This window comes from Bacillus rossius, chromosome 8 (assembly GCF_032445375.1).
Source record: "Bacillus rossius redtenbacheri isolate Brsri chromosome 8, Brsri_v3, whole genome shotgun sequence".
In the NCBI taxonomy this organism is placed as follows: domain Eukaryota; kingdom Metazoa; phylum Arthropoda; class Insecta; order Phasmatodea; family Bacillidae; genus Bacillus; species Bacillus rossius.
In genome coordinates this window covers 13228880-13248044 of record NC_086336.1, presented here as the reverse complement: position 1 = coordinate 13248044, position 19165 = coordinate 13228880, and the positions used below count along the sequence as shown (strand labels likewise).

Below are 19165 nucleotides of genomic sequence, written 5' to 3'. Positions count from 1 at the left end.
TTGGGAAATTATTTTTATCTTAAACATAATATCATGTTTGAATAAAGTATTAAAATGAAGTGGGCTTATTAATTTTGGGTAACTATTTACAGAGTGTGTTTACATTTTGCACTGCTAGAAAAAAAATTACATTTTTTTTCATTGAATCTTACCTGTTTCCATTGGTTCATTAGTAACTGATATCATCCAACTAACATAACCAAGTATATGTTTGTGTAAATGTAACATATCTTTGGAAAAATTTCACCCTTGTCAATTTTTCTGGAGTCCTTACTGAGCTTCAACAAACTTAGCACCAAAAATCATGTTGTTTGAAAAGTACATTCACATTGTTTCAACATTTCCACTTTCAGCACAATAATTCTGAGAGAGATTGTCACAGAGTATTAAATTCTGTTCTTTTATCTATCATTCAGAACAATAATTTGTTCTGCACGTTCAGGAGTTAAGTTAGCTCTACGATTGGAGATAGTGTTTCCAGCAGAAGAGAAGCGTCTCTCGCTGGCAACCTGCTTGGCTGGAATGCTTTAGTAAAATTGCTTAACCTCAAAATTAGTGTCATAAATATCTGTAACTGGTCATTAAAGTTTAATCAATTGAAAGTAATAAAAATAAAAACATTTTACTTCATTCAATTCACACTTGCAAAAAAAACATACACACAATAAACCTACATGGAAATTAAAGTCTTTTTCAATATCCTGAAGTCTGAAATATGTTTACTCATGTCATTAAATGTAGAGCTGTATTGAAGAAGCCGATTATGCCAATATTTAGTTGAATCGGTATTTCTGCCGACTTCCGATACAGTACGCTCGTTAATTTTCGGCCGATATTACTGAAAAACGAAAGAGACTGCCATAACCTAAAAATCCATGAGTACCATTTTCACTTTTCGTAGTAGTACTGCATTCTTTCAGATCGCATTATTTCTTAGCAACATGTGCGAACCGTACATATCAAAGTTTAACATCCTTTTTTTTTTAACAATGTTCTTTAATTTAATACATGTCATAAATAAATAATACATTACTATCACGGTAAATATACATCTCGGTTGTTACGGTAACTATAGTGCAAATATGGTAGCTATCATGCTTCTGTAGTAATTATGGTATTCTACAAAGAATCTTGTTCGTTTTATGGTAATTATCTTAAAATAACTATTGGGTTTGTACTGTAGTTATGGTACATCATCCATATTTCTTCGTATGTTGTTGTTCATTTGTCTTTTCTTCATATTTACTAGAGGTGTAAAAGTAACGAAAAAATGTGTACCCGTATGTATTCGTTACTATAACAATTAGTACTCGTTACTTTCGTATCGTAACTCGTTACTTCTGATACCGCATGACATGGCACATGCTATGTTATGTAACAGCATCGAATCGAGTCGTATTTCGTACGCGTACAGTATGACGTCGCGTAAATAAAAATAAATAGAATATAAACAATTAAAAATATTTGATAATTAACAGCTTTTGTTAACCAAGAAACAATTAACTCTCATTAGAGCGGCTTTATTATAATATATCTTTTAAGATAAGAACCTAAAACGTGAAAATACGCGATTATAAAAAACAAAAACATACATATTTATAATTTGTAAAAAATACTTTCTTACGTTGTTTCTGTTCGAATCTAAAACTTTGTCTACACACACAATATCTTTAATAAACAGTAAAAAACTTGGACGACGAATTTCCAAATTATACTTTTATTAATAAACAAAAATCGTTCTTTGTAACGAATACGCGCGCGCATGCGTGAAACATACGTAAGATGCGAGTAACGAAATGCATTCGTGTGTAACGTTTCGTTACTCGTTACTAGATGCCGCACCCGTTACTCAGTAACGAATACATACGGTTTGCTACAGCTCTAATATTTACGTGTGCCATTATTTGAGACAAGAAGTTTCAGAAAAAATTTTAACGGACATTATATCACACATTTAATGGCGTAAATGACGAGACCTCGGGCAATTTAAACGCTTTATACGGAAAAACCTACCATGCGAGACCTCGTAAGCGAGTTTTACTGTATTTTTTTCCCGTAAATAGTAAAAACCGAATCCTTTGACGAATCCTATATCAGACCCGCCGAACCTTCGAATCCCTAGGATTCGGCGGATTCGGCGGATATTGGATTCGGTCGCCCCATCCCTAATAATTTTCCATTATACTATTTGCAAAGGTATTTATCATTTACGAACCGAAAACTATGTATTTGTTTACCATTTACGGTTAATATTACCGCAATGGCGAATGGCGACTGTTGTTTAGGTTGGTTATGTGACGCCAGAGATTAGAGTGACGCGCGTCGCGCGACGGAAATCGTACAGATTAATAGTGCTAGTAGTCCTGTGGTTAGTCTACCTCTTCGGGAATTCATCTATTTAGTTTTTTCTCGCTAAATATGGCCTATTGAAAGTTTTGTTTAGCGAAATTAATATTCTTACCCTGTTTAGCGGGAAATAGAGCTTCTTTTTCTTTTGTATAAAAACCTGGTTGATGAAGAGTTTTGTTCCCCATTTAGTGGTACAGTAGAACCTTGTTAATCCGTGACGCGCTAATTCGGGAATCGGATAATCCGGGACGATTTAAAAGTGCAGAAAAAAAAGAGAATCTAAAATTGTCAGAGCTTAAAATTTACGTCACGCGGGCCGGTGGCCGGCAAACACTGCAAGCCATCGCGTGGGCCGTCAAACTCTGCTACGCTGTTTGTACCGACCCTTTGTGTCGCCCCCCCTTTCAGCTGTCACATTTGTCACTCTTTAAACTTGAGGGGATGTCCTGACTTCTGCTTCCCGTCTCCCGTTTGTTTGAATGATGTTTCACGTGCTGCTGAGTTACTTTCCGCCCGCCAACGCACAGCAGGCGCCTGGCGAGTGACGTGTATGGCTGGCATTCGGCTGGTCGAATGAAGGGAGGGGGGTGGGGGGCTACCCAATATTTATGTGTGCAAGGTCAGCACGATCTTATCTTTCTCTCTTCGGCTGTTGTAAATGACCGTGAACTAATGGCTAGGCAGTGCCGTATTTTTTTAAGCCGAGACACTAATTCGAAGACGACCCTTACCGTGAACGGATTATCCGGGTTTATTATTAGTATTATTTTTTTTACAGAATTTCAATTATCCGGGCATCGGCGGGTCCCAATTAACATGAATAATGGGGAGTTTACTATTTTTATCCATATGCTGCCAAGGCGCAGTAAGCCTCGGGAGATGTTACATCACATGACCTTGGCCTTAACCCAGCTGCACGCTGGTGTCTAAGAAGCTTGACAAGACCTTCCGGGCTTATAATCGCTAGTCCGTGAAATTCGGTAATCCGTGATTATCTTGGTCCCGACCATTACGAATTAACGAGGTTCTACTGTATTTCGTATTCACAAATTAACTTACAATCGGGAATTATTGAAAGTTTGTTGGCGGCACTGGGGGGAATAAAATTATCATCGCTGACGTCTACTGGCACACACGGATCACAGAATGACGGAGTTGTGATTAGGTTGAAGATTTGGTTTGACCTTATTACATTTTAACGCAGTTAATTGTGTGTACGTGTGTGTGGTGATTTATAAGTAATCATGTCAATGAAAAGTAGTTTTGTCTGGGAATATTTCACCGTTTATAGTGATCCGTCAAAAGCAACGTGTAATCAGAGGTACATGAAAGGCTCTAATCGGCTAAGAAGATCGGCAAGATCGGCAGCAGATGATCGGCATCGGCATGATCGGCAAAATAGGTGATCGGCCCAGCTCTAAACTAAATGGACTGGAAAAAAAAAATAATATGATGATGTTTGACCTTGCTTACACATAAAAATACATAATTCAAAAACATTGAAATTTCCTCTTTTAAAAACGGAACTGACCATGAAATCTTGTCCCGTGAGTTGTTTACCTTGGGCATGCCCGACTGGATGCACTCGGCCAAGATGTTGTCGTTGGAGCTGTCGTCTGACAGGTCGGCGGGGCGCTCCTCCGTCACCCCTTCCAGCCTGCTCTCCTCCACGGAGAGCACGGAGAGGTCGGAGTGCGAGCCCGCCTGCGAGATGTTCGCGGGAGTCCCTTCCGTGTGGTACGTCTGCAGCGCATCGTCACACGGGCCTCCCGCGCTCTGACAAACAAAACCACGCCAACGTTGAGCATTCAAGGGAGCAGACAAGGAGAGCCATTTTTTTTTCTACATCTACCATAAACTTCCACCACCAAACCAACACCAGTGCTTTACTATGACACCCAAATTAAATATTTTGTTTCTTCATTATACTTAACTTCTTAACTTCTTATACCCCCGTTATATCCCCTGCCAATAATTAAACTGAAATATTATACCTAACAAAAATAATACCTACAATTTAAGCAAATTTTGCACAAATTAATAACACGATAATAATTCGAAAGGATAAACGCTCTCAAAATCATGAAATAAATACTTTTTTAGCACAGCTTTCAATTTCAAACACCACTGTCAAATTCTGCATGTACACAGCTGCATTTATATACTATGATATTTTAAGAGTTTCTTCAAAAAATACCCACTTAAGTTTAAAAAAAAAGTTTCAATACTTTTTTTTTTTTAGCTTATTCACTCTGCAGTCGCTATGATGATAAATCTTAATTCAGAAGACAAAATATAATTTAAATATCTACATTCCAAACAAGAATAAAGTTAACAAATTCAAATTTTTCTCACAAATAATACCTATATACCTTCTTTTGTGAATTTTCATTTTTCCTAAATAGAACACGATACAGTTTGGAAACTCCTAAAGCTACAAACATTTGGAATGGTGAATACTGTCAAACACAAACTTAAAATGCTAGGTGCATACATGACATGCACTAAGGTAGAAATATTTTATCTTGAAGATCAAATCCCGCTGATTAAATATAATCTTCGGTTGAGATTAAATAAACAATGTTGTTTCATGCAGCAATTAACTTCATTTGCAATATAATTTCTCAAAAATATCTAAAAAATTAAAAACTATGAGTTATATCTTTACTTTGTGTTCAAATTTCTTAAATTTTCACACACCCTAGAAATACCACTAATTAAGTACATTTTGTAAAATACATTAAGTGGGTCTTAATAAATTTAATTTTTAGCAAAATTATTAATACTATGGAAATTCTTGACAAAATACAGATTCAATAATCTACAAAAACAAGCAACATTACAAAGTAAATACAAAGTGATGAACATAATGAATTTAATAACTGCTACTAGCACAATGTAATGGCTGAAGTATATTTGAGGTAAAAATTACAAGTTAAATTATAATGCTTTGTTTTCACTTAAATGAATGGTTCTCATATCCCAAAAATCATAATTTTTTTTGGGATGCTATTATGTTTTAACATCCAGGAAAATGACAATGTTTCATAAACAACAAACAAATTTATATAAAATATATTTTTTCCAAAAATATTACTGGCATTCATAAAGAAAATATTTACTCTACTGTAATGAAAAAAATTATTATTACTAATCCATTTCTAAATAATAAATGCTGCAATTTTCCACAAAAAAACAAGCTATATCTCCCGATCACTTACAAATCATGGAAAAAAAGGGGTTCTAATAATCTAAATCTGTTTCTCACCACAGTAAAAGTATAATATATATAATTCATTAAGCACCACTATATTTTCCATTTCAAAATATAATGATTTTAAGTCAAAATATGGAAGATAACAAAGAAGATAAAAGAGAACCACATCACACACAGCCTGAAAAGATAAGAAAGATAAGATTACAACATGTGCGAAGTGCCTCATGAAAGTCCGTCAATCGGTACACGCAGTGGAATGATAACATGGCTGATGTAAAAACAAAGAAGCTTTCAAGTTCACTTCTAGACTAAAGGGCAATCTTAATGATGATAGATATTTTAATTATAGTTTAATTTTCATGGAATTTAAAAACAAGTAGTAAGTACAGCTAAGAGTAAAGATGAATTTGTGTTAAAAAATTGCATTTGCAATAACATGGTAGTTTCATGTTAATCACTTGTTTATTAGTTTACAGTTGTTTTGCTAGCAATAAAGTGAAGATTAAATAAGGTATGGCTATTTGAATGTTTTATGAGTGAATAATTATCAAAAATTACTCTTGCACATCTTGCAAAAATGATCAAGTAATGTGATGCAATAATGATATTTCACTATATAAAATACTGATTAAAAATAAGAAACAGTGATTAAAGATGCTGTTACATGTTTATGTTGGCAGTACAATAAATACATAGATACATAGTTGGCCCACTGCCTAAAGGTAAAGAGAAACTACAAAGAGAGAGGAAAAATATGATGTGAGGGGTTCAAAGGTTTCAAAACAACCAGAAATACTATCATAAGAGTTATACTCTGGAATTCAACAACTGTTATAGTCATTGGCATGATGCTCAGTTTGTCGGAAATCTCCATTACATTTTCTTTGCACTCTTTTTCTTACCTAATCACTGGCACATCCCACCTCCACTATACAACTCTCTTACTCCAGCCTTTGTTGAACTACACCTTTTCTACCTTCTTATCTCCTGGATACTTAGCTCTCGCTTCCAAAATCATTGCTATAAACTTATTTCCTTGCTAGCACTTCCTAGTACGTTTTTGCTTGTCACCCTATTCACATCATGAATAACAGCATTTGTTTGCAAAAATCTAATTTCAATCCCATGAAAAACCATTGTGTATTTCTTAACTAAAATGCAAACAGTTGTTTCACTCCCTTAGGTGAATTCATTTTAAAAATATATTTGAATTGATAAATTTTAGCTAGGCTATATCAATATTTTCTTTACAAAATGTAATTAGTGTGATTACAATCCTTTTTCCTTTGGCTGTTTGTCCGTTGTTACGACCCTTCATGGCTCCCAAGAATAAGGTCATAATAGGAGACGGGGAGGAGGGGAGGGGAGGGGTAAATAAACGTTTTGGTTGACTAACCTCTGGGCCTCTGCGAATACTAGTTTTGTGATGCGAAGCGAACATCAAATCAAATGTTTAAAATATTCGTTAAGTCAAATCGAATTGCACTAATTGTTCTCAGCAGAGCTGTATTACATTTATTTTACAAAATACAGTCAAACCTCGCTCGTACGGCCCCCAGTTCGTACGTACACCTCGGTCGTACGTACAGATTTCAGAAACCGTGAAAAATGAGGCAAAAAATTAAAAAAAAAAAGTTAAAAAATATGAAAAGTGTAAGAAAAACGTTAAAGTTTATTAAAATACAGTCGTAACCTGCAGCGTTTATATCAAATATAGGCTACATACACATTGCATCACAGTAAAAAATTTAAAAAAGCCGCAAATTGATGGAAATTTACCGTCAATAGCGCGCTGTGCACGTATAAAGGTCATTGTACGCGGTCAGCTGTTGTTACAGCACGGCGTAGCCGCCGGCTGGCTCTCTTTGTTCCCTGAGCTGCGCATGCGCAGTATAACTCACTCTACGCTCCGCCCGGACTCATGATCTTCCATCAGCAGCCAGCCAATAACGCGAGCTTAGCGGAAAAAAATAAAAGCTCCACCGCCCGTGTTCCAGTTTTGTCCAGTTCTAATACCAGTTTATTGGTACACACACCAGTTTTCTCGCTGCCCTGACATGTTCAAGTTTATGTTCATCTTGATGTCTTGATACCAATGATTAATTATTTAAAATCCCCAGAAATAAATGGTTAGTTAAAAAATATGCATCAAGTGTGTAATACTTCTTAAATTATAAAATACGTATAAAACAGTTACAAGACACCGCTCATTTTATTTTGTGAAGATTATCTCATACGTACCAGTATTTCGGCTAAGTTATGAAATAAATACAGTATCAGAATTTAACAATCAGCCTGGTATCAAACTGGTATTAGAACTGGACAAAACTGGTACACGGGAGGTGGAGCTTATATTTTTTCCGCTAAGCTCGCATCTATTGGCTGACTGCTGATGGAACATCAGGAGTCTGGGTGGAGCGTTGAGTGAGTTATACTGCGCATGCGCAGCTCAGTAAACAAAGAGCGAGCAGGCGCGCCGTAACGGCAGCTGATCGGGTACAATGACCTTTCTCCGCGCACGGCGCACGGCGCGGTAATGAATTACCGGTGCGACCTATATGGGGGGAATCTTAAATACCAAATTCAAGACCTCAAATTATGGGTGCGACCTATCTGCGATGGCGACCTATATGCCAGTAAATACGGTAGTTTAAAAAATTTGACTTTTATCATTTTACAAAAATATTTATTGCCAAAATATTAGAAAACGTATCCTGTTTTATCGCATAATCATCACACCTATATTTTAGGGCATCAAAATTTGAATTAAAAAAACCTCTCGCTTAAACGTCACATGATGTTTTTTCTCCCACTATTGAATTCTGAGCTGTAAGAATTTTCTCCATATAAAACAATGTATTTTAAAGTAAAAATCTAATATTTATTCGGACATTACCACTTACTTATTTAATTAACGGAAATACAAAGTTGTCTGATGTGTAAATTTTCTTTTAAAGACGTTTTAAACGTTACAACCTTTATCTGTTCGTTTGCGTCGCCGCGGTGTGCCGCTTATAAAAATGTAGCCAACGCTAGTTGGCATCATTCATGTTTTGTTATATTGCTTCCCGTATAGAGAACGCACACTTAGTCGAATATCAATATTGATATCTTGCCGACTGCATGCAACACGCGCTCTCTGACGAGTGCCGAGTTAACTACATTAGATGGCCCGCTCTCTTTCGTGGTAAGTGTGTACTACAACGATAGTTATGCGTTAGTTCAGGCTCGCATTTGGGTCACAGATTTTGTTTTTCTATTTAAAGTTGAAGAAAGGTTTTTGTTGCATGACTTATTCATTTAAATTGTTTGGTGTGTTTTAGTATACTTTACTTTTAAATAAACATACTTTCCATGAATGGGTTTTGTTTCTATGAATAACTTTACCTAACAAAAATTTTTTTTCTTGCATAAACGTCGCACCCCTACTTTTCAAACTTGATTTTAACATAAAATGTGTGATGATTATGCGATAAAACACGGTAACTCATCATACTTGGATGTCTTGCCTACAGTTTTTTAAAATAAAATTTCAATAATTTTATTTGACCAAATTTTTTTCTTATAATGAAAGCCATTTCTGAGCCAATAACCTGTGCTAAATACAACATACAAATCACCTCACAAAAATTTACAAACTTTCAAAAGGCTAAATAATATATTTAATGCATGGGAAAAAAATTTAAAAATTGAGATTTTAAGGTTTGGCTAGTTAAAAATATTGGTAAAGTGTCAAGTCTTCAAACCAGAATAATATGTTTTTTGGGTGATTTCCAGGTGTCGACCTTAGCTACTAGGTCACATTACTGCTCTGCCGGTGTTTTTAGTCTGACAAAGTTGGTAATACAGCAAGGTTTTTTTCTGGAACGTGCTGAATTGACGACCTTTCACTGTACTAACCAAAAATGAAACAAAATAACACGTATTGAATCAGAAAACAGCACAAACGCAGTAAAGGAAAAATGAGAAGCAACCAACCACAGTGACGCACAGGTGCCCACCTCAATGTAATTGGCCGGCTGCTGCCTGGCCGGCCTCCCAGGCGCTTGCAGCCTGACCGGGATGCCGCTGGACCGCGGGTAGGACAGCGGACGAGACGCGGTGCCTGACGTGGACGCTCGGCTGCCTGGCCTCTGCCTGCAGGACACACACGCCTTCCGTCAGCACGCGATACCTCCAGCGCGGACTACGCTCCAACGACAATCTCTTTGCTTTGGACTAGGCCTGTGCGAAGCTTCTTGAAAACTGGGTGGTGTCTGTTCACAAAAATAATTTAAGAATACACCGAGGGCAGAAGAGAAGTTCTGTTCCTGTACTTGGTTTTTAAAATGTATTTTTAGAAGAATGAAAATGGCTCAAACAAGTGATTTCAGAATAATCTTTAGGAATTAAACATCTGGTATAGATATTCAAAAGCACTCAAGGGACTTGCATTACACCTTTATCTTCATTTCCCCACCACACGAATGTTATGGTTACCACTGAAATCTCATATTTGCCCCGAGCGTTTGAGGTGATAGCGCTCTAGAAGCACCGACACAAACACAGCCCCTCACGAGAGCCCACCTGCTGTTCTGCATGCCGATGTTGATGCAGGCGGCCAGCATGTCCTCATCCGTCTCCTCTTCGCCCTCGCTGACCGTGGCCAGCTCCGAGCACTCCGGGGGCTCCTTCTTCTCCTTCTCCGTGTCCTGCTTCTCCGGCTCCTCGTCCTTGTCCTTGTCCCTGCCCCTGTCTCGCACCAGGTGGGACGCGTGCGCGCGCGGCGGTAGTTTCACCACTTCCTGCACACACACCACACAACATGTTTACAACATACAACATTTAAAACTCTAACGCACACCCGACTTTTAGCACACAGAACATTATAAATCAATATCCAAGCAATAATTACAACAATCGTTTTTATCCTTAGTAGACTACAGTTTAATAAGGATCGCAGGCTTTCGTGGTCATTGTCTGAAGTTGCTTGGCTTCTGGGTAGGGGCCGCATCGAAGGTGAAAATTTCACAGATGTTTCAGTCAACCTTGCAATCGCCATCCTCAGGTTTTTACCTAGGTAACTGCTAACCTGAAGATGGTGACTGCAAGGTTGACCGAAATGTTGGTGAAATCTTCGCCTTCTATGCTGCTGGAACCTAAAACTCAAGCCACTATAGACTAAAATTTGTCACTTCTTTTGCTTTAAATATAAATTAAAATTTGTCAAGATGTCTCAAAAAGAAAAATAATTCATAGCTTTCAAAATGCATACAATGAACCAATTTTATTTCCCAATCACAAAAATGTTTATTGCACTTACTTTGAGCATGGCATCATTTGAAATCTTTGGCTCATCATCAATTGTTAGCGAGCTGAGGCTGGTGGCTCGAGAAAATTCTACCGGAGTGTCTTCTTCTTTGAACGCTGCCACATCATCTTCAAACACGCTCATCCTGGCCGTATTGCTACGACCTGGAACTGCAAAAAAAATTTATAAACATGCACACATACCACAGACTTCATGCTCGCAAAAAAATAGTTCACTAATTAATATAAATACTCATCCAAATTAAAAAACCAAACCATAGTCCATTAGAAAATGCTTTAAATGGTGTTGAGAACTACAGTGAAACCTAATTATAAAGTACTTTGAAAACTACATTAAAATTTCTATGTATATATCTTGATAAATGTCATAAAAATGACACTCCTTGAATCTCAAAAATTAATGAAATTACATTTTTTTTGTGATTTGAATTAAGTTTTAGTTATATACTGCTTAATTATAATTATAATTATAATTATAATAATGATTTAACTTCCATTTTGGTGCTATATGGTGTGTTAACTTTCATTTTGGTGTTATATGGTGTACTAACATGATTTCTGTGTTATTTAAGTTTTCATCACAATGCACTGTATTATAATCTAGTCTGTACACATAGCATAACCGTTTATCAAAAACTAAGGCCGGTATTCCAAGACACAAAAATAAGGGTTTAGGTGTTGAATAAGCTACACCTGTAACCCAACAGTATTCCAAGTGCAAGATAGGAGACACAGCCAGTCTTACTTTTAGGGAACGGATTTTGGGGTCCTATCCATTTGCCGATCTGTTGCCAAAAATCCGCGAATGCACAGAGCTCACTTTTTCGTTGGCGCACATGCATTTGGCACCATTAACTCGCATATATTTAATTTCGTAAATATAGGAGAGGAGGAAGCATACCAAATGTAGTGGTGTGCCAAATGAAACTTTATGGTAGTGAAACTATTCTGGAATACAATTTTTACACTTTAAAGGTCATAACAAGAACTAATCACAACATAAAATGTACTCGAGAAAATTAGAATAACACCATTTCATTCGTGGAACCATGCTGCTATCACCAGGACTTTTTCCGCAACAAGTGTACCGACTGTTGCACAAACGTACGCTAGAATGAGTTGGAACCTGTTACTAGCCTTACACAATGCAAGGTTTATTAAAACAGTTGCTTTCTGTTCCCTTACTGGGACTTGGTTTCGGTTGTATCCCAACAAGGCAGCGCTAAGACTCGTACTCACGTGGGTGCCTGGCTGCCGGCTGATGCACTGCTCTCCCGCTGGCCCCCGCCCCGTCTGGGATCTGACTGGTGAACTCCACCGGGGGCTTCTGGTGGGAAGGACTGCCTGGCACGCTCTGCGTGGGCGAATCAGGCAGCTCGCTCGGCGACACCACGCCACTGGTGCGCCGGCTGCGTGCACAACACCACACGCACATGAGGGAACTGCGTGCCGCCAGACATTCACAGTGAAACCTACCTCATCACATTAAAGTAGTAATGGGCAGGCCGATTCTTATACAAATACTCTAAGAACTGTAGTAAACTCATAAATTTAAAAATTCTGAAGTTCTGTAAAACGGGGTAAAAAGAAAAAGCGGGATAAATAGAAACGGTATTCTTAAAGAATCATTATGTATGATATCTTTAGTTTAAATTTTTATGTTTTAAGTTATTTACCAGTACGTATTACTTAGAGTATAGCTGTGCCGATACGTATCAGCAGAAGCCGATTTCACCAATATTTAGTTGAATCAGCATTTCTGCCGATTCACAATACGCTTGTTAATTTTCAGCCAATATTAATACAAATGTACTAAGTGTCTTGTCATAATCTAAAAATTCAAGAGTACCCTTTTCACTTTTTGTACAACTACATATTTGGAACCAACATAATATTTTAACTGTGTGTGGCTGCTGTACATATCAAACTTAAACATCCTGTGTTTTAATAACCTTCTTGAATTTAATACATTGTAAATTAATATATCACCATTAGGGTAAAGTTAGGAACCAACCAAAGCTTGATTACATCATGGCTGCCACAACTAACAGAAAATATCAACTGCTTGAATTGGAGGGGAAAATTTTTTTTTCGTAATATTGTGACCCACACATTTTAAAATTAATTAAGGCTTAATATAACATTAATTACTTTTACTTTTTCCCGTGCAAAGCAAACAAATAAAACACATTTTTGTATAAATGTTGAATACCAAGAATTTTCGCCACCGCTTGCATCTAGGAATTCTGTAGTAGTTAAGTTAAATGTTTTCTATAGTGAATCAATGTATGGTTATATAAATTGTGATCTGTTTATTGTAAATTTTTTTATGACAACAAACTTTAGGCAAGAATACACTGGTTTTTGTATTTAAATTACTGCTGGTTCAAAAAAATAAATCCCATTCAGTACATCTTAGGTTATCTTTCTTTTTAATAAATTTTTGTTTACTGAAACTAAAATACATGTGCATTTGCATTGCATTTTTTTAAGAATGAGACATTTAGAGCAAATTTGTTTATTTATAAAAATGTTTTATCCAAAATGTGTTCTCCTCCCGTATCGGTTCGGAATCGGTACAGCTCTAATTTAGAGTGAATTTCATTGAAGAATTGTTATTAATGAGTCCATGAGTGGACCCCGGTGTTTCTACTCACCCCATTCTATGGTTCTATGTGTGTTTTTTTTCATACTTATACTATTTCCATTCCCCAAGATTCTGTACTTTTAATATGGAACAATGTAAATAGGGATGTACCGATTCAAATCCCGATTAACTGTAATCGCCTGATAATAGAGAATCGGTAATTAATCTTAATCTGCGATATTTCAACCGATTATTTAGACAAAATTATCAATATTTTCTCATATTTATCATTGTTATCTCTTGGCATTATAAGAAAAACATGCCAATAATGCTAATATATTCTTTTAACGGTAAATAGTAAACTCTTTTAAGTTTAATTCATAATTCATGAAACACCGTTCAGACTGTAGGCCTACACACGTGCTGAAAGTTTCAGAAACTTCGTCGTCTAATAAATTAAATATAAACTTATTTTATTCAATTGACGATTTTCTTCTAGCATGTATGACTAGTATTTCAATTATTGTTAGCTCCATGCATCAAACAACTGCTTTGAGTGCCGCTTGTAATAAAATACAACACATAAAACAGTATAAAACTAGGGCTGTGCGGGAAAGGATTTTTTTTTTCGGGAAATTCTCGGGCGGGAAAATATTTTTCCCGCGGTAAACGGGAACGGGATCGGGAAAAATTGATTGAAATATATTAGGGCTGTGTGGGAAAGGATTTTTTTATTCTGGAAATTCTCGGTATGGAAAATATTTTTCCTGCGGGAAACAGGAACGGGATCGGGAAAAAATTGATTGAAATATATGCTTCATATCAATTTTGTATCCTATAAATATGTTTATTTTTTAAAAAATGTTTCAAAATAATTTCTTCTACTTGTTTTAATAATTTTTTGACACTGTTTGCATTTTGCGGTTTGGTTAGCATTTTTCTCATAAAATTTCCACACGCCTTTTAACTCGGACGTTATTTTTCCCGAGTTTTCCATACGGACAAAGAAAATATAAACGAATTACAGAATACCACATAAATTCCACTAAAGATAGCCGACAAGCACCGTAAACTATTAGACAGTGTCAGTGGCGTAGCGTGGGTGGGGCGGAGGGGGCGGCCCGCCCCGGGCGGCAGCCCGCGGGGGCGGGTCGCCGGTGAAGCGGGTTGAGATCTGATCTATGATTCATTCATTACATGTGTCAGACACACTATAATGTTCCATTTTTATCTACAATTTTGCGCACCAACTATTTTTTAATATTTATTTAAAAGAAAAACTGCGAAATCACTGACAGAGCTCTTTATAACGTTTGTTTGTTTACATAGGAACGGCAACATCGCATCGCGCCGCGCCGCCCGGCGCGCGCGAGCCGAGTTGAGCGGCACTCCTCATTATGATCATTACTCATACAAAATATTTTGTTTCACGCGTCGGCCCGTGTCGATGCCTCTCTTTCGCACTCATTGAATTTAGTACTACGCATTGTACTGTAAAGTTTGACCTTAACCCAGGGCAAACCAAACAACTTCCGCAAACCGGGACACAGTAAAACTCATATATTTCCCCGTACCGCGAGCGCAGGTAAACCCAAAAAAATATTAAAACCCAAACTAATAGCAGGCTTAAAAAAATACTAATAAGGTTGCGAACAGTGAGAGGAGGCAGCAAGTTAAAAAGACGCAAAATTTTTATGACAACATTTAATAAATATATATATATATCATAAAATCGTTTCATCACAAATCGGTGCATCCATCATAAAATACATACCCTATTACTACTTATAAAAAATAGCTATATAATAATACTAAAAAAATACTTTAACAATTCCCCCGAAAAATTATAATTTGATCATATACTTCGGAGCTCCGAAAATTAAATATAATTACCAAAAAGGCATTAAAAATATATAAGAACATAACTCCGCTATACTATCAAACTTGACTATATTGACGATTGAACAAGAATTGGCTGCTAATATTGATTTTGACAAAGTTATTTCTGACTTCGCTGCTCATAAGGCCCGTAGAATCCGCTTGTAAAACCGCTCATCCTATTTTAACTTCAATAAAAGGCAACTCATTGCATGTGAAAATTAATTTTAACTAAGCACCTATAGAATGGGGGCGGCAAAATGGGTTTCCCGCCCCAGGCGCCGAGATGGCACGCTACGCCACTGGACAGTGTAACCAACTACCAATACCTCCAAAATGCTGAAGTTTGTTTATCTTTAAACTCAAAAACACTAAAAAATTAACTGTCCAAAAGAAAATATTATACTTTTCTACATTTCAAAGCTATTACGGTAACTTGTATTTATTTTTACAATATAATTATTATTTTTTTATTTTGGATTTTAAATCTCCGAAAATATGACAAAGAAATACGTGATCCGATCAACAGGAATCATTTATGCTTTGTTTATGGCCTGTTGGCATCCAAAGGAAACTGATTTTCGGACATTTCGTGATGTTTGATAATAAAAATATTTTAGGTGTTTTAAATCGGCAGAATGACAAAATATTAGTAGGGTCTATATTTTAGTTAAGATAATTAATGGCATAGAAAATTCGGGCATTATTTAATGCAAAACTGGCGTATTGCTTTCATGTTTGACAAGTTTCTCTCGTGAGTAGAGTTGAGATAAAACCATTTTCACGTATTTTTGTTTGTTTTGCTATAAACATCAAGTGAGGCATTCATTATTTTTAATGCTGTCGTATTTCGGGTATGTTATAGGTAATTACGTACGTATGTCAGACATTATGAAAACAAGTTATCATTAAACCTGGAAAAAAAAAGTTTAAAGATTGCTAAAACAGAATAAAGATTTGCGGTTTTCCTTCTTTCCAGCACTGTAAATGTTTATTTTGAAGGAAATGTGTACAGTAGAACCCCTGTCATACACTTTTCAACGCAGGGCACAAAAATGGTGTATGATGCGGTAAAGTGTATGAAAAGGGAATGGCAATAATACAATTTTCTTCCAATCTAGCATACCAGCACAATGTCAGATTAAACATAAATACATATGCGTAAATAATTGCATTATATTAATAAAAGTTATGAATTCATCAATATATATATATATGTATTTATAAAATAAAACCACCAGAAATGTAAAATACAGTCCATAATCAAGTAAAGCTGACATGAGAAACAGTGGCCTTACAAAATGTTATGAAGTCCTTTCTTGGAGGGAGGGGGAAAAGTCACCAAGCCTAAATTAAAAATAAAAATAAATTAGGCTATTGTAAAAAAAATCATAACTATTTGCTTGTTTGTTTTATTTTACAAACAACTTTAAGCAACTAAACAATTTTCAATAAAATTTTAATTTGAGAAACGTAAAATACAAAACAATCAGATCGTAAGTAAATAATAAACAGGTATATTCAGTTCAAAGATTAATGAATGCACAAAATATGAGATCCGTGCCTTGGTAAAACGCGTGCACCATTTTCATAATCATTGCTAGTTTGCGCCACTAGTCTTGCTTCGGTGCTGGCTATAGATGCTACTAGCGAAGTGCACAGTCTTCCTGATACTATCCATATCTATGGTGATATAAATTTATTTTGTTACATTTGCAATTGTAAACAATGAACGTTTTTCAAAATAAAAGCATTAAAACGTAGTTTATAAGGAGGAATATATAAAAACATTTGTGAATTTAAGGGCTTTTCCGCTTCGTAAAAACGTATGAAACGGGAAATTAATGATTTTATAAGTGTGTGTTCCGGGAAAGTAAACCATTTGTAAAAGTACTTTCGGCGGGACCAAGATTAATTGGCGTATGACGCGGGAAAATGTATGAAACTGGAACGTATCATTGAGGTTCTACTGTATTAGGTTCATTAGCTGATTGATTTGAGGTTATGTTATATCTAGTAAAGATAAACTTAAAATTCCCGAAAATTTCGGGAAATTTATTTTCCCTCCCGACGGGATAAAAGCCTCTATGTTCCCGAAATTTTTCCTGAATTTCGGGATCCCGCACAGGCCTGTATAAAACACAATAATATTATTTGAACACTACAGCATCATCACAAGATCTCCATTTTACATTTAGGTTACGCACGTCATGTGGATGTGATGAACAAAAACAATTTGGCCAACTTTCTCACTTCACCGGAATTTCCGTTGTATGCGTGAACCTCTTTCTATTATTTTTTATTATAATTGAAGTCGCTTTAATAACGGGAGAGTCTTTACTTTTTATTTTTACCGTATATTAACAACAAATATTTAACCAGGAATAAAAGTTCACGATTGCGATAGTTGGTGGTCGGTTGTAAGAATATTTCTATTTGCGACCGAAAATAATTTTTCGAATATTGGTAATGTTTGTGTTAGCAAAGACGACTCGGAGACTGTAGATTGTTTTATTGTTTTCTAGTCACTAATGCACGTCCATACATTACGTAAACGGAGTGACAAAAGACGAATTCTTTGATCAAATATTACAGTATATTTCGCTAAGTTTGCTATTTGTTGGCATTTAGCAAAATAACAAAATAAATATTTTAATCACAATGTTGTTCTCTTTGCTTTCTTTTTTAATTTATGTATGTAATAATCGGGCAAATATAATCGTATTCTTAATCGGTTTGGAACATTGACTGAATTTGAATTTATTAGTGAATCGTTAATCGTAATCTGTAACCGGTTTTTCAATATCGGTACATGCCTAAATGTAAATAAAATTACAATATGTTTAATTCAGGTAATTTAGTTAGTAAAACAATTATTCAAAGTTTTTAATGTTTAAACAACAAATTTAGTTTGTTTATATATTGCGTATCAGGTATTTTACTTGAACTTTGAAACCTATAATTTGATTTGAGGGGTAGATTTAAGGTACTCTTTGTGATTTGAATCCCATAAAAACTGGAATTTGATCCATCACTATTTAACAGTGCATGTATTTTCCAATCCATGTAAGAAAAGCTGTAAGTTTACTTAAATACCAAGAAAAAGTATTTTCATAATCATTTTTAAGAATCAAAATTCAGACTTTTTCAAAGTGGGCACAAATTAAATTAATACCCCTTTATAAATTCTGTTTATGAAGTTATGTACCACGATGTATTTGAATCCCAAAACCAATTAATTAGTATGTAATCCATGGTAAAGTTTCCACTTGTGATAGTTAAATTTTTTTTTTAATTATTAGGTCCTTTTATGTACATTATAACTTGTATGTTATGACAAAGTTCCACAATAAGTTTTTTCCTGTGAATCAAAGGGGAATTTTTTTTTTTTATCAAAGCATGAAATATTTTATTTTGTGTCTATATAACACACCTATACATTTATACATGGAACATTTAAGAATATACTACAGTGAAACTTCATTGCAAAAAACTTCACCTAAAGGAATTTCTCACTTTTAAAAACTGGTTTATGTCTTTAGAGCCCACAAACCGATTTACAAATAGTTAACAGTCTGTCTACGGTACTTAATTGCAGAAACTGAGTTTTTATTTATGTATTTTATGAGATTTCACTAGTACAATGTATGAAACTCCCTTTTAAAATAAAATTAATTCCACCACTATCTATAATACAGAAATTATTCTCTAATTTAATGTTGCATACATACAAACAATCCAAATTCAATAAATAATGTCAAATAACTGGTAAGCCTGCCCATTAAACAGGAAACCATTAATCTGTTGAAATCAAAATTGTTAAA

General features: G+C 35.5%; 1 protein-coding gene and 1 long non-coding RNA gene across 4 annotated transcripts in view; one reads left to right on the top strand and one right to left on the bottom strand.

The window, feature by feature from the left end:
* Positions 1-19165, bottom strand: part of LOC134535524 (uncharacterized) — a 295751-nt gene that overhangs the window by 21867 nt on the left and 254719 nt on the right. For all 3 annotated transcript variants that reach the window (XM_063374667.1, XM_063374666.1, XM_063374668.1), the window contains 5 exons: positions 12116-12285; positions 10869-11026; positions 10133-10350; positions 9568-9703; positions 3910-4125 (listed from right to left, as the gene is read on the bottom strand). In XM_063374667.1, the coding sequence (XP_063230737.1) occupies positions 3910-4125; positions 9568-9703; positions 10133-10350; positions 10869-11026; positions 12116-12285 (898 nt within the window). The remainder of the gene's footprint in view (positions 1-3909; positions 4126-9567; positions 9704-10132; positions 10351-10868; positions 11027-12115; positions 12286-19165) is intronic.
* On the top strand, positions 5785-9933 carry LOC134535526 (uncharacterized). The gene is made up of 2 exons (XR_010075634.1): positions 5785-5945; positions 9344-9933. It is a non-coding gene; the product is annotated as an uncharacterized LOC134535526 (long non-coding RNA).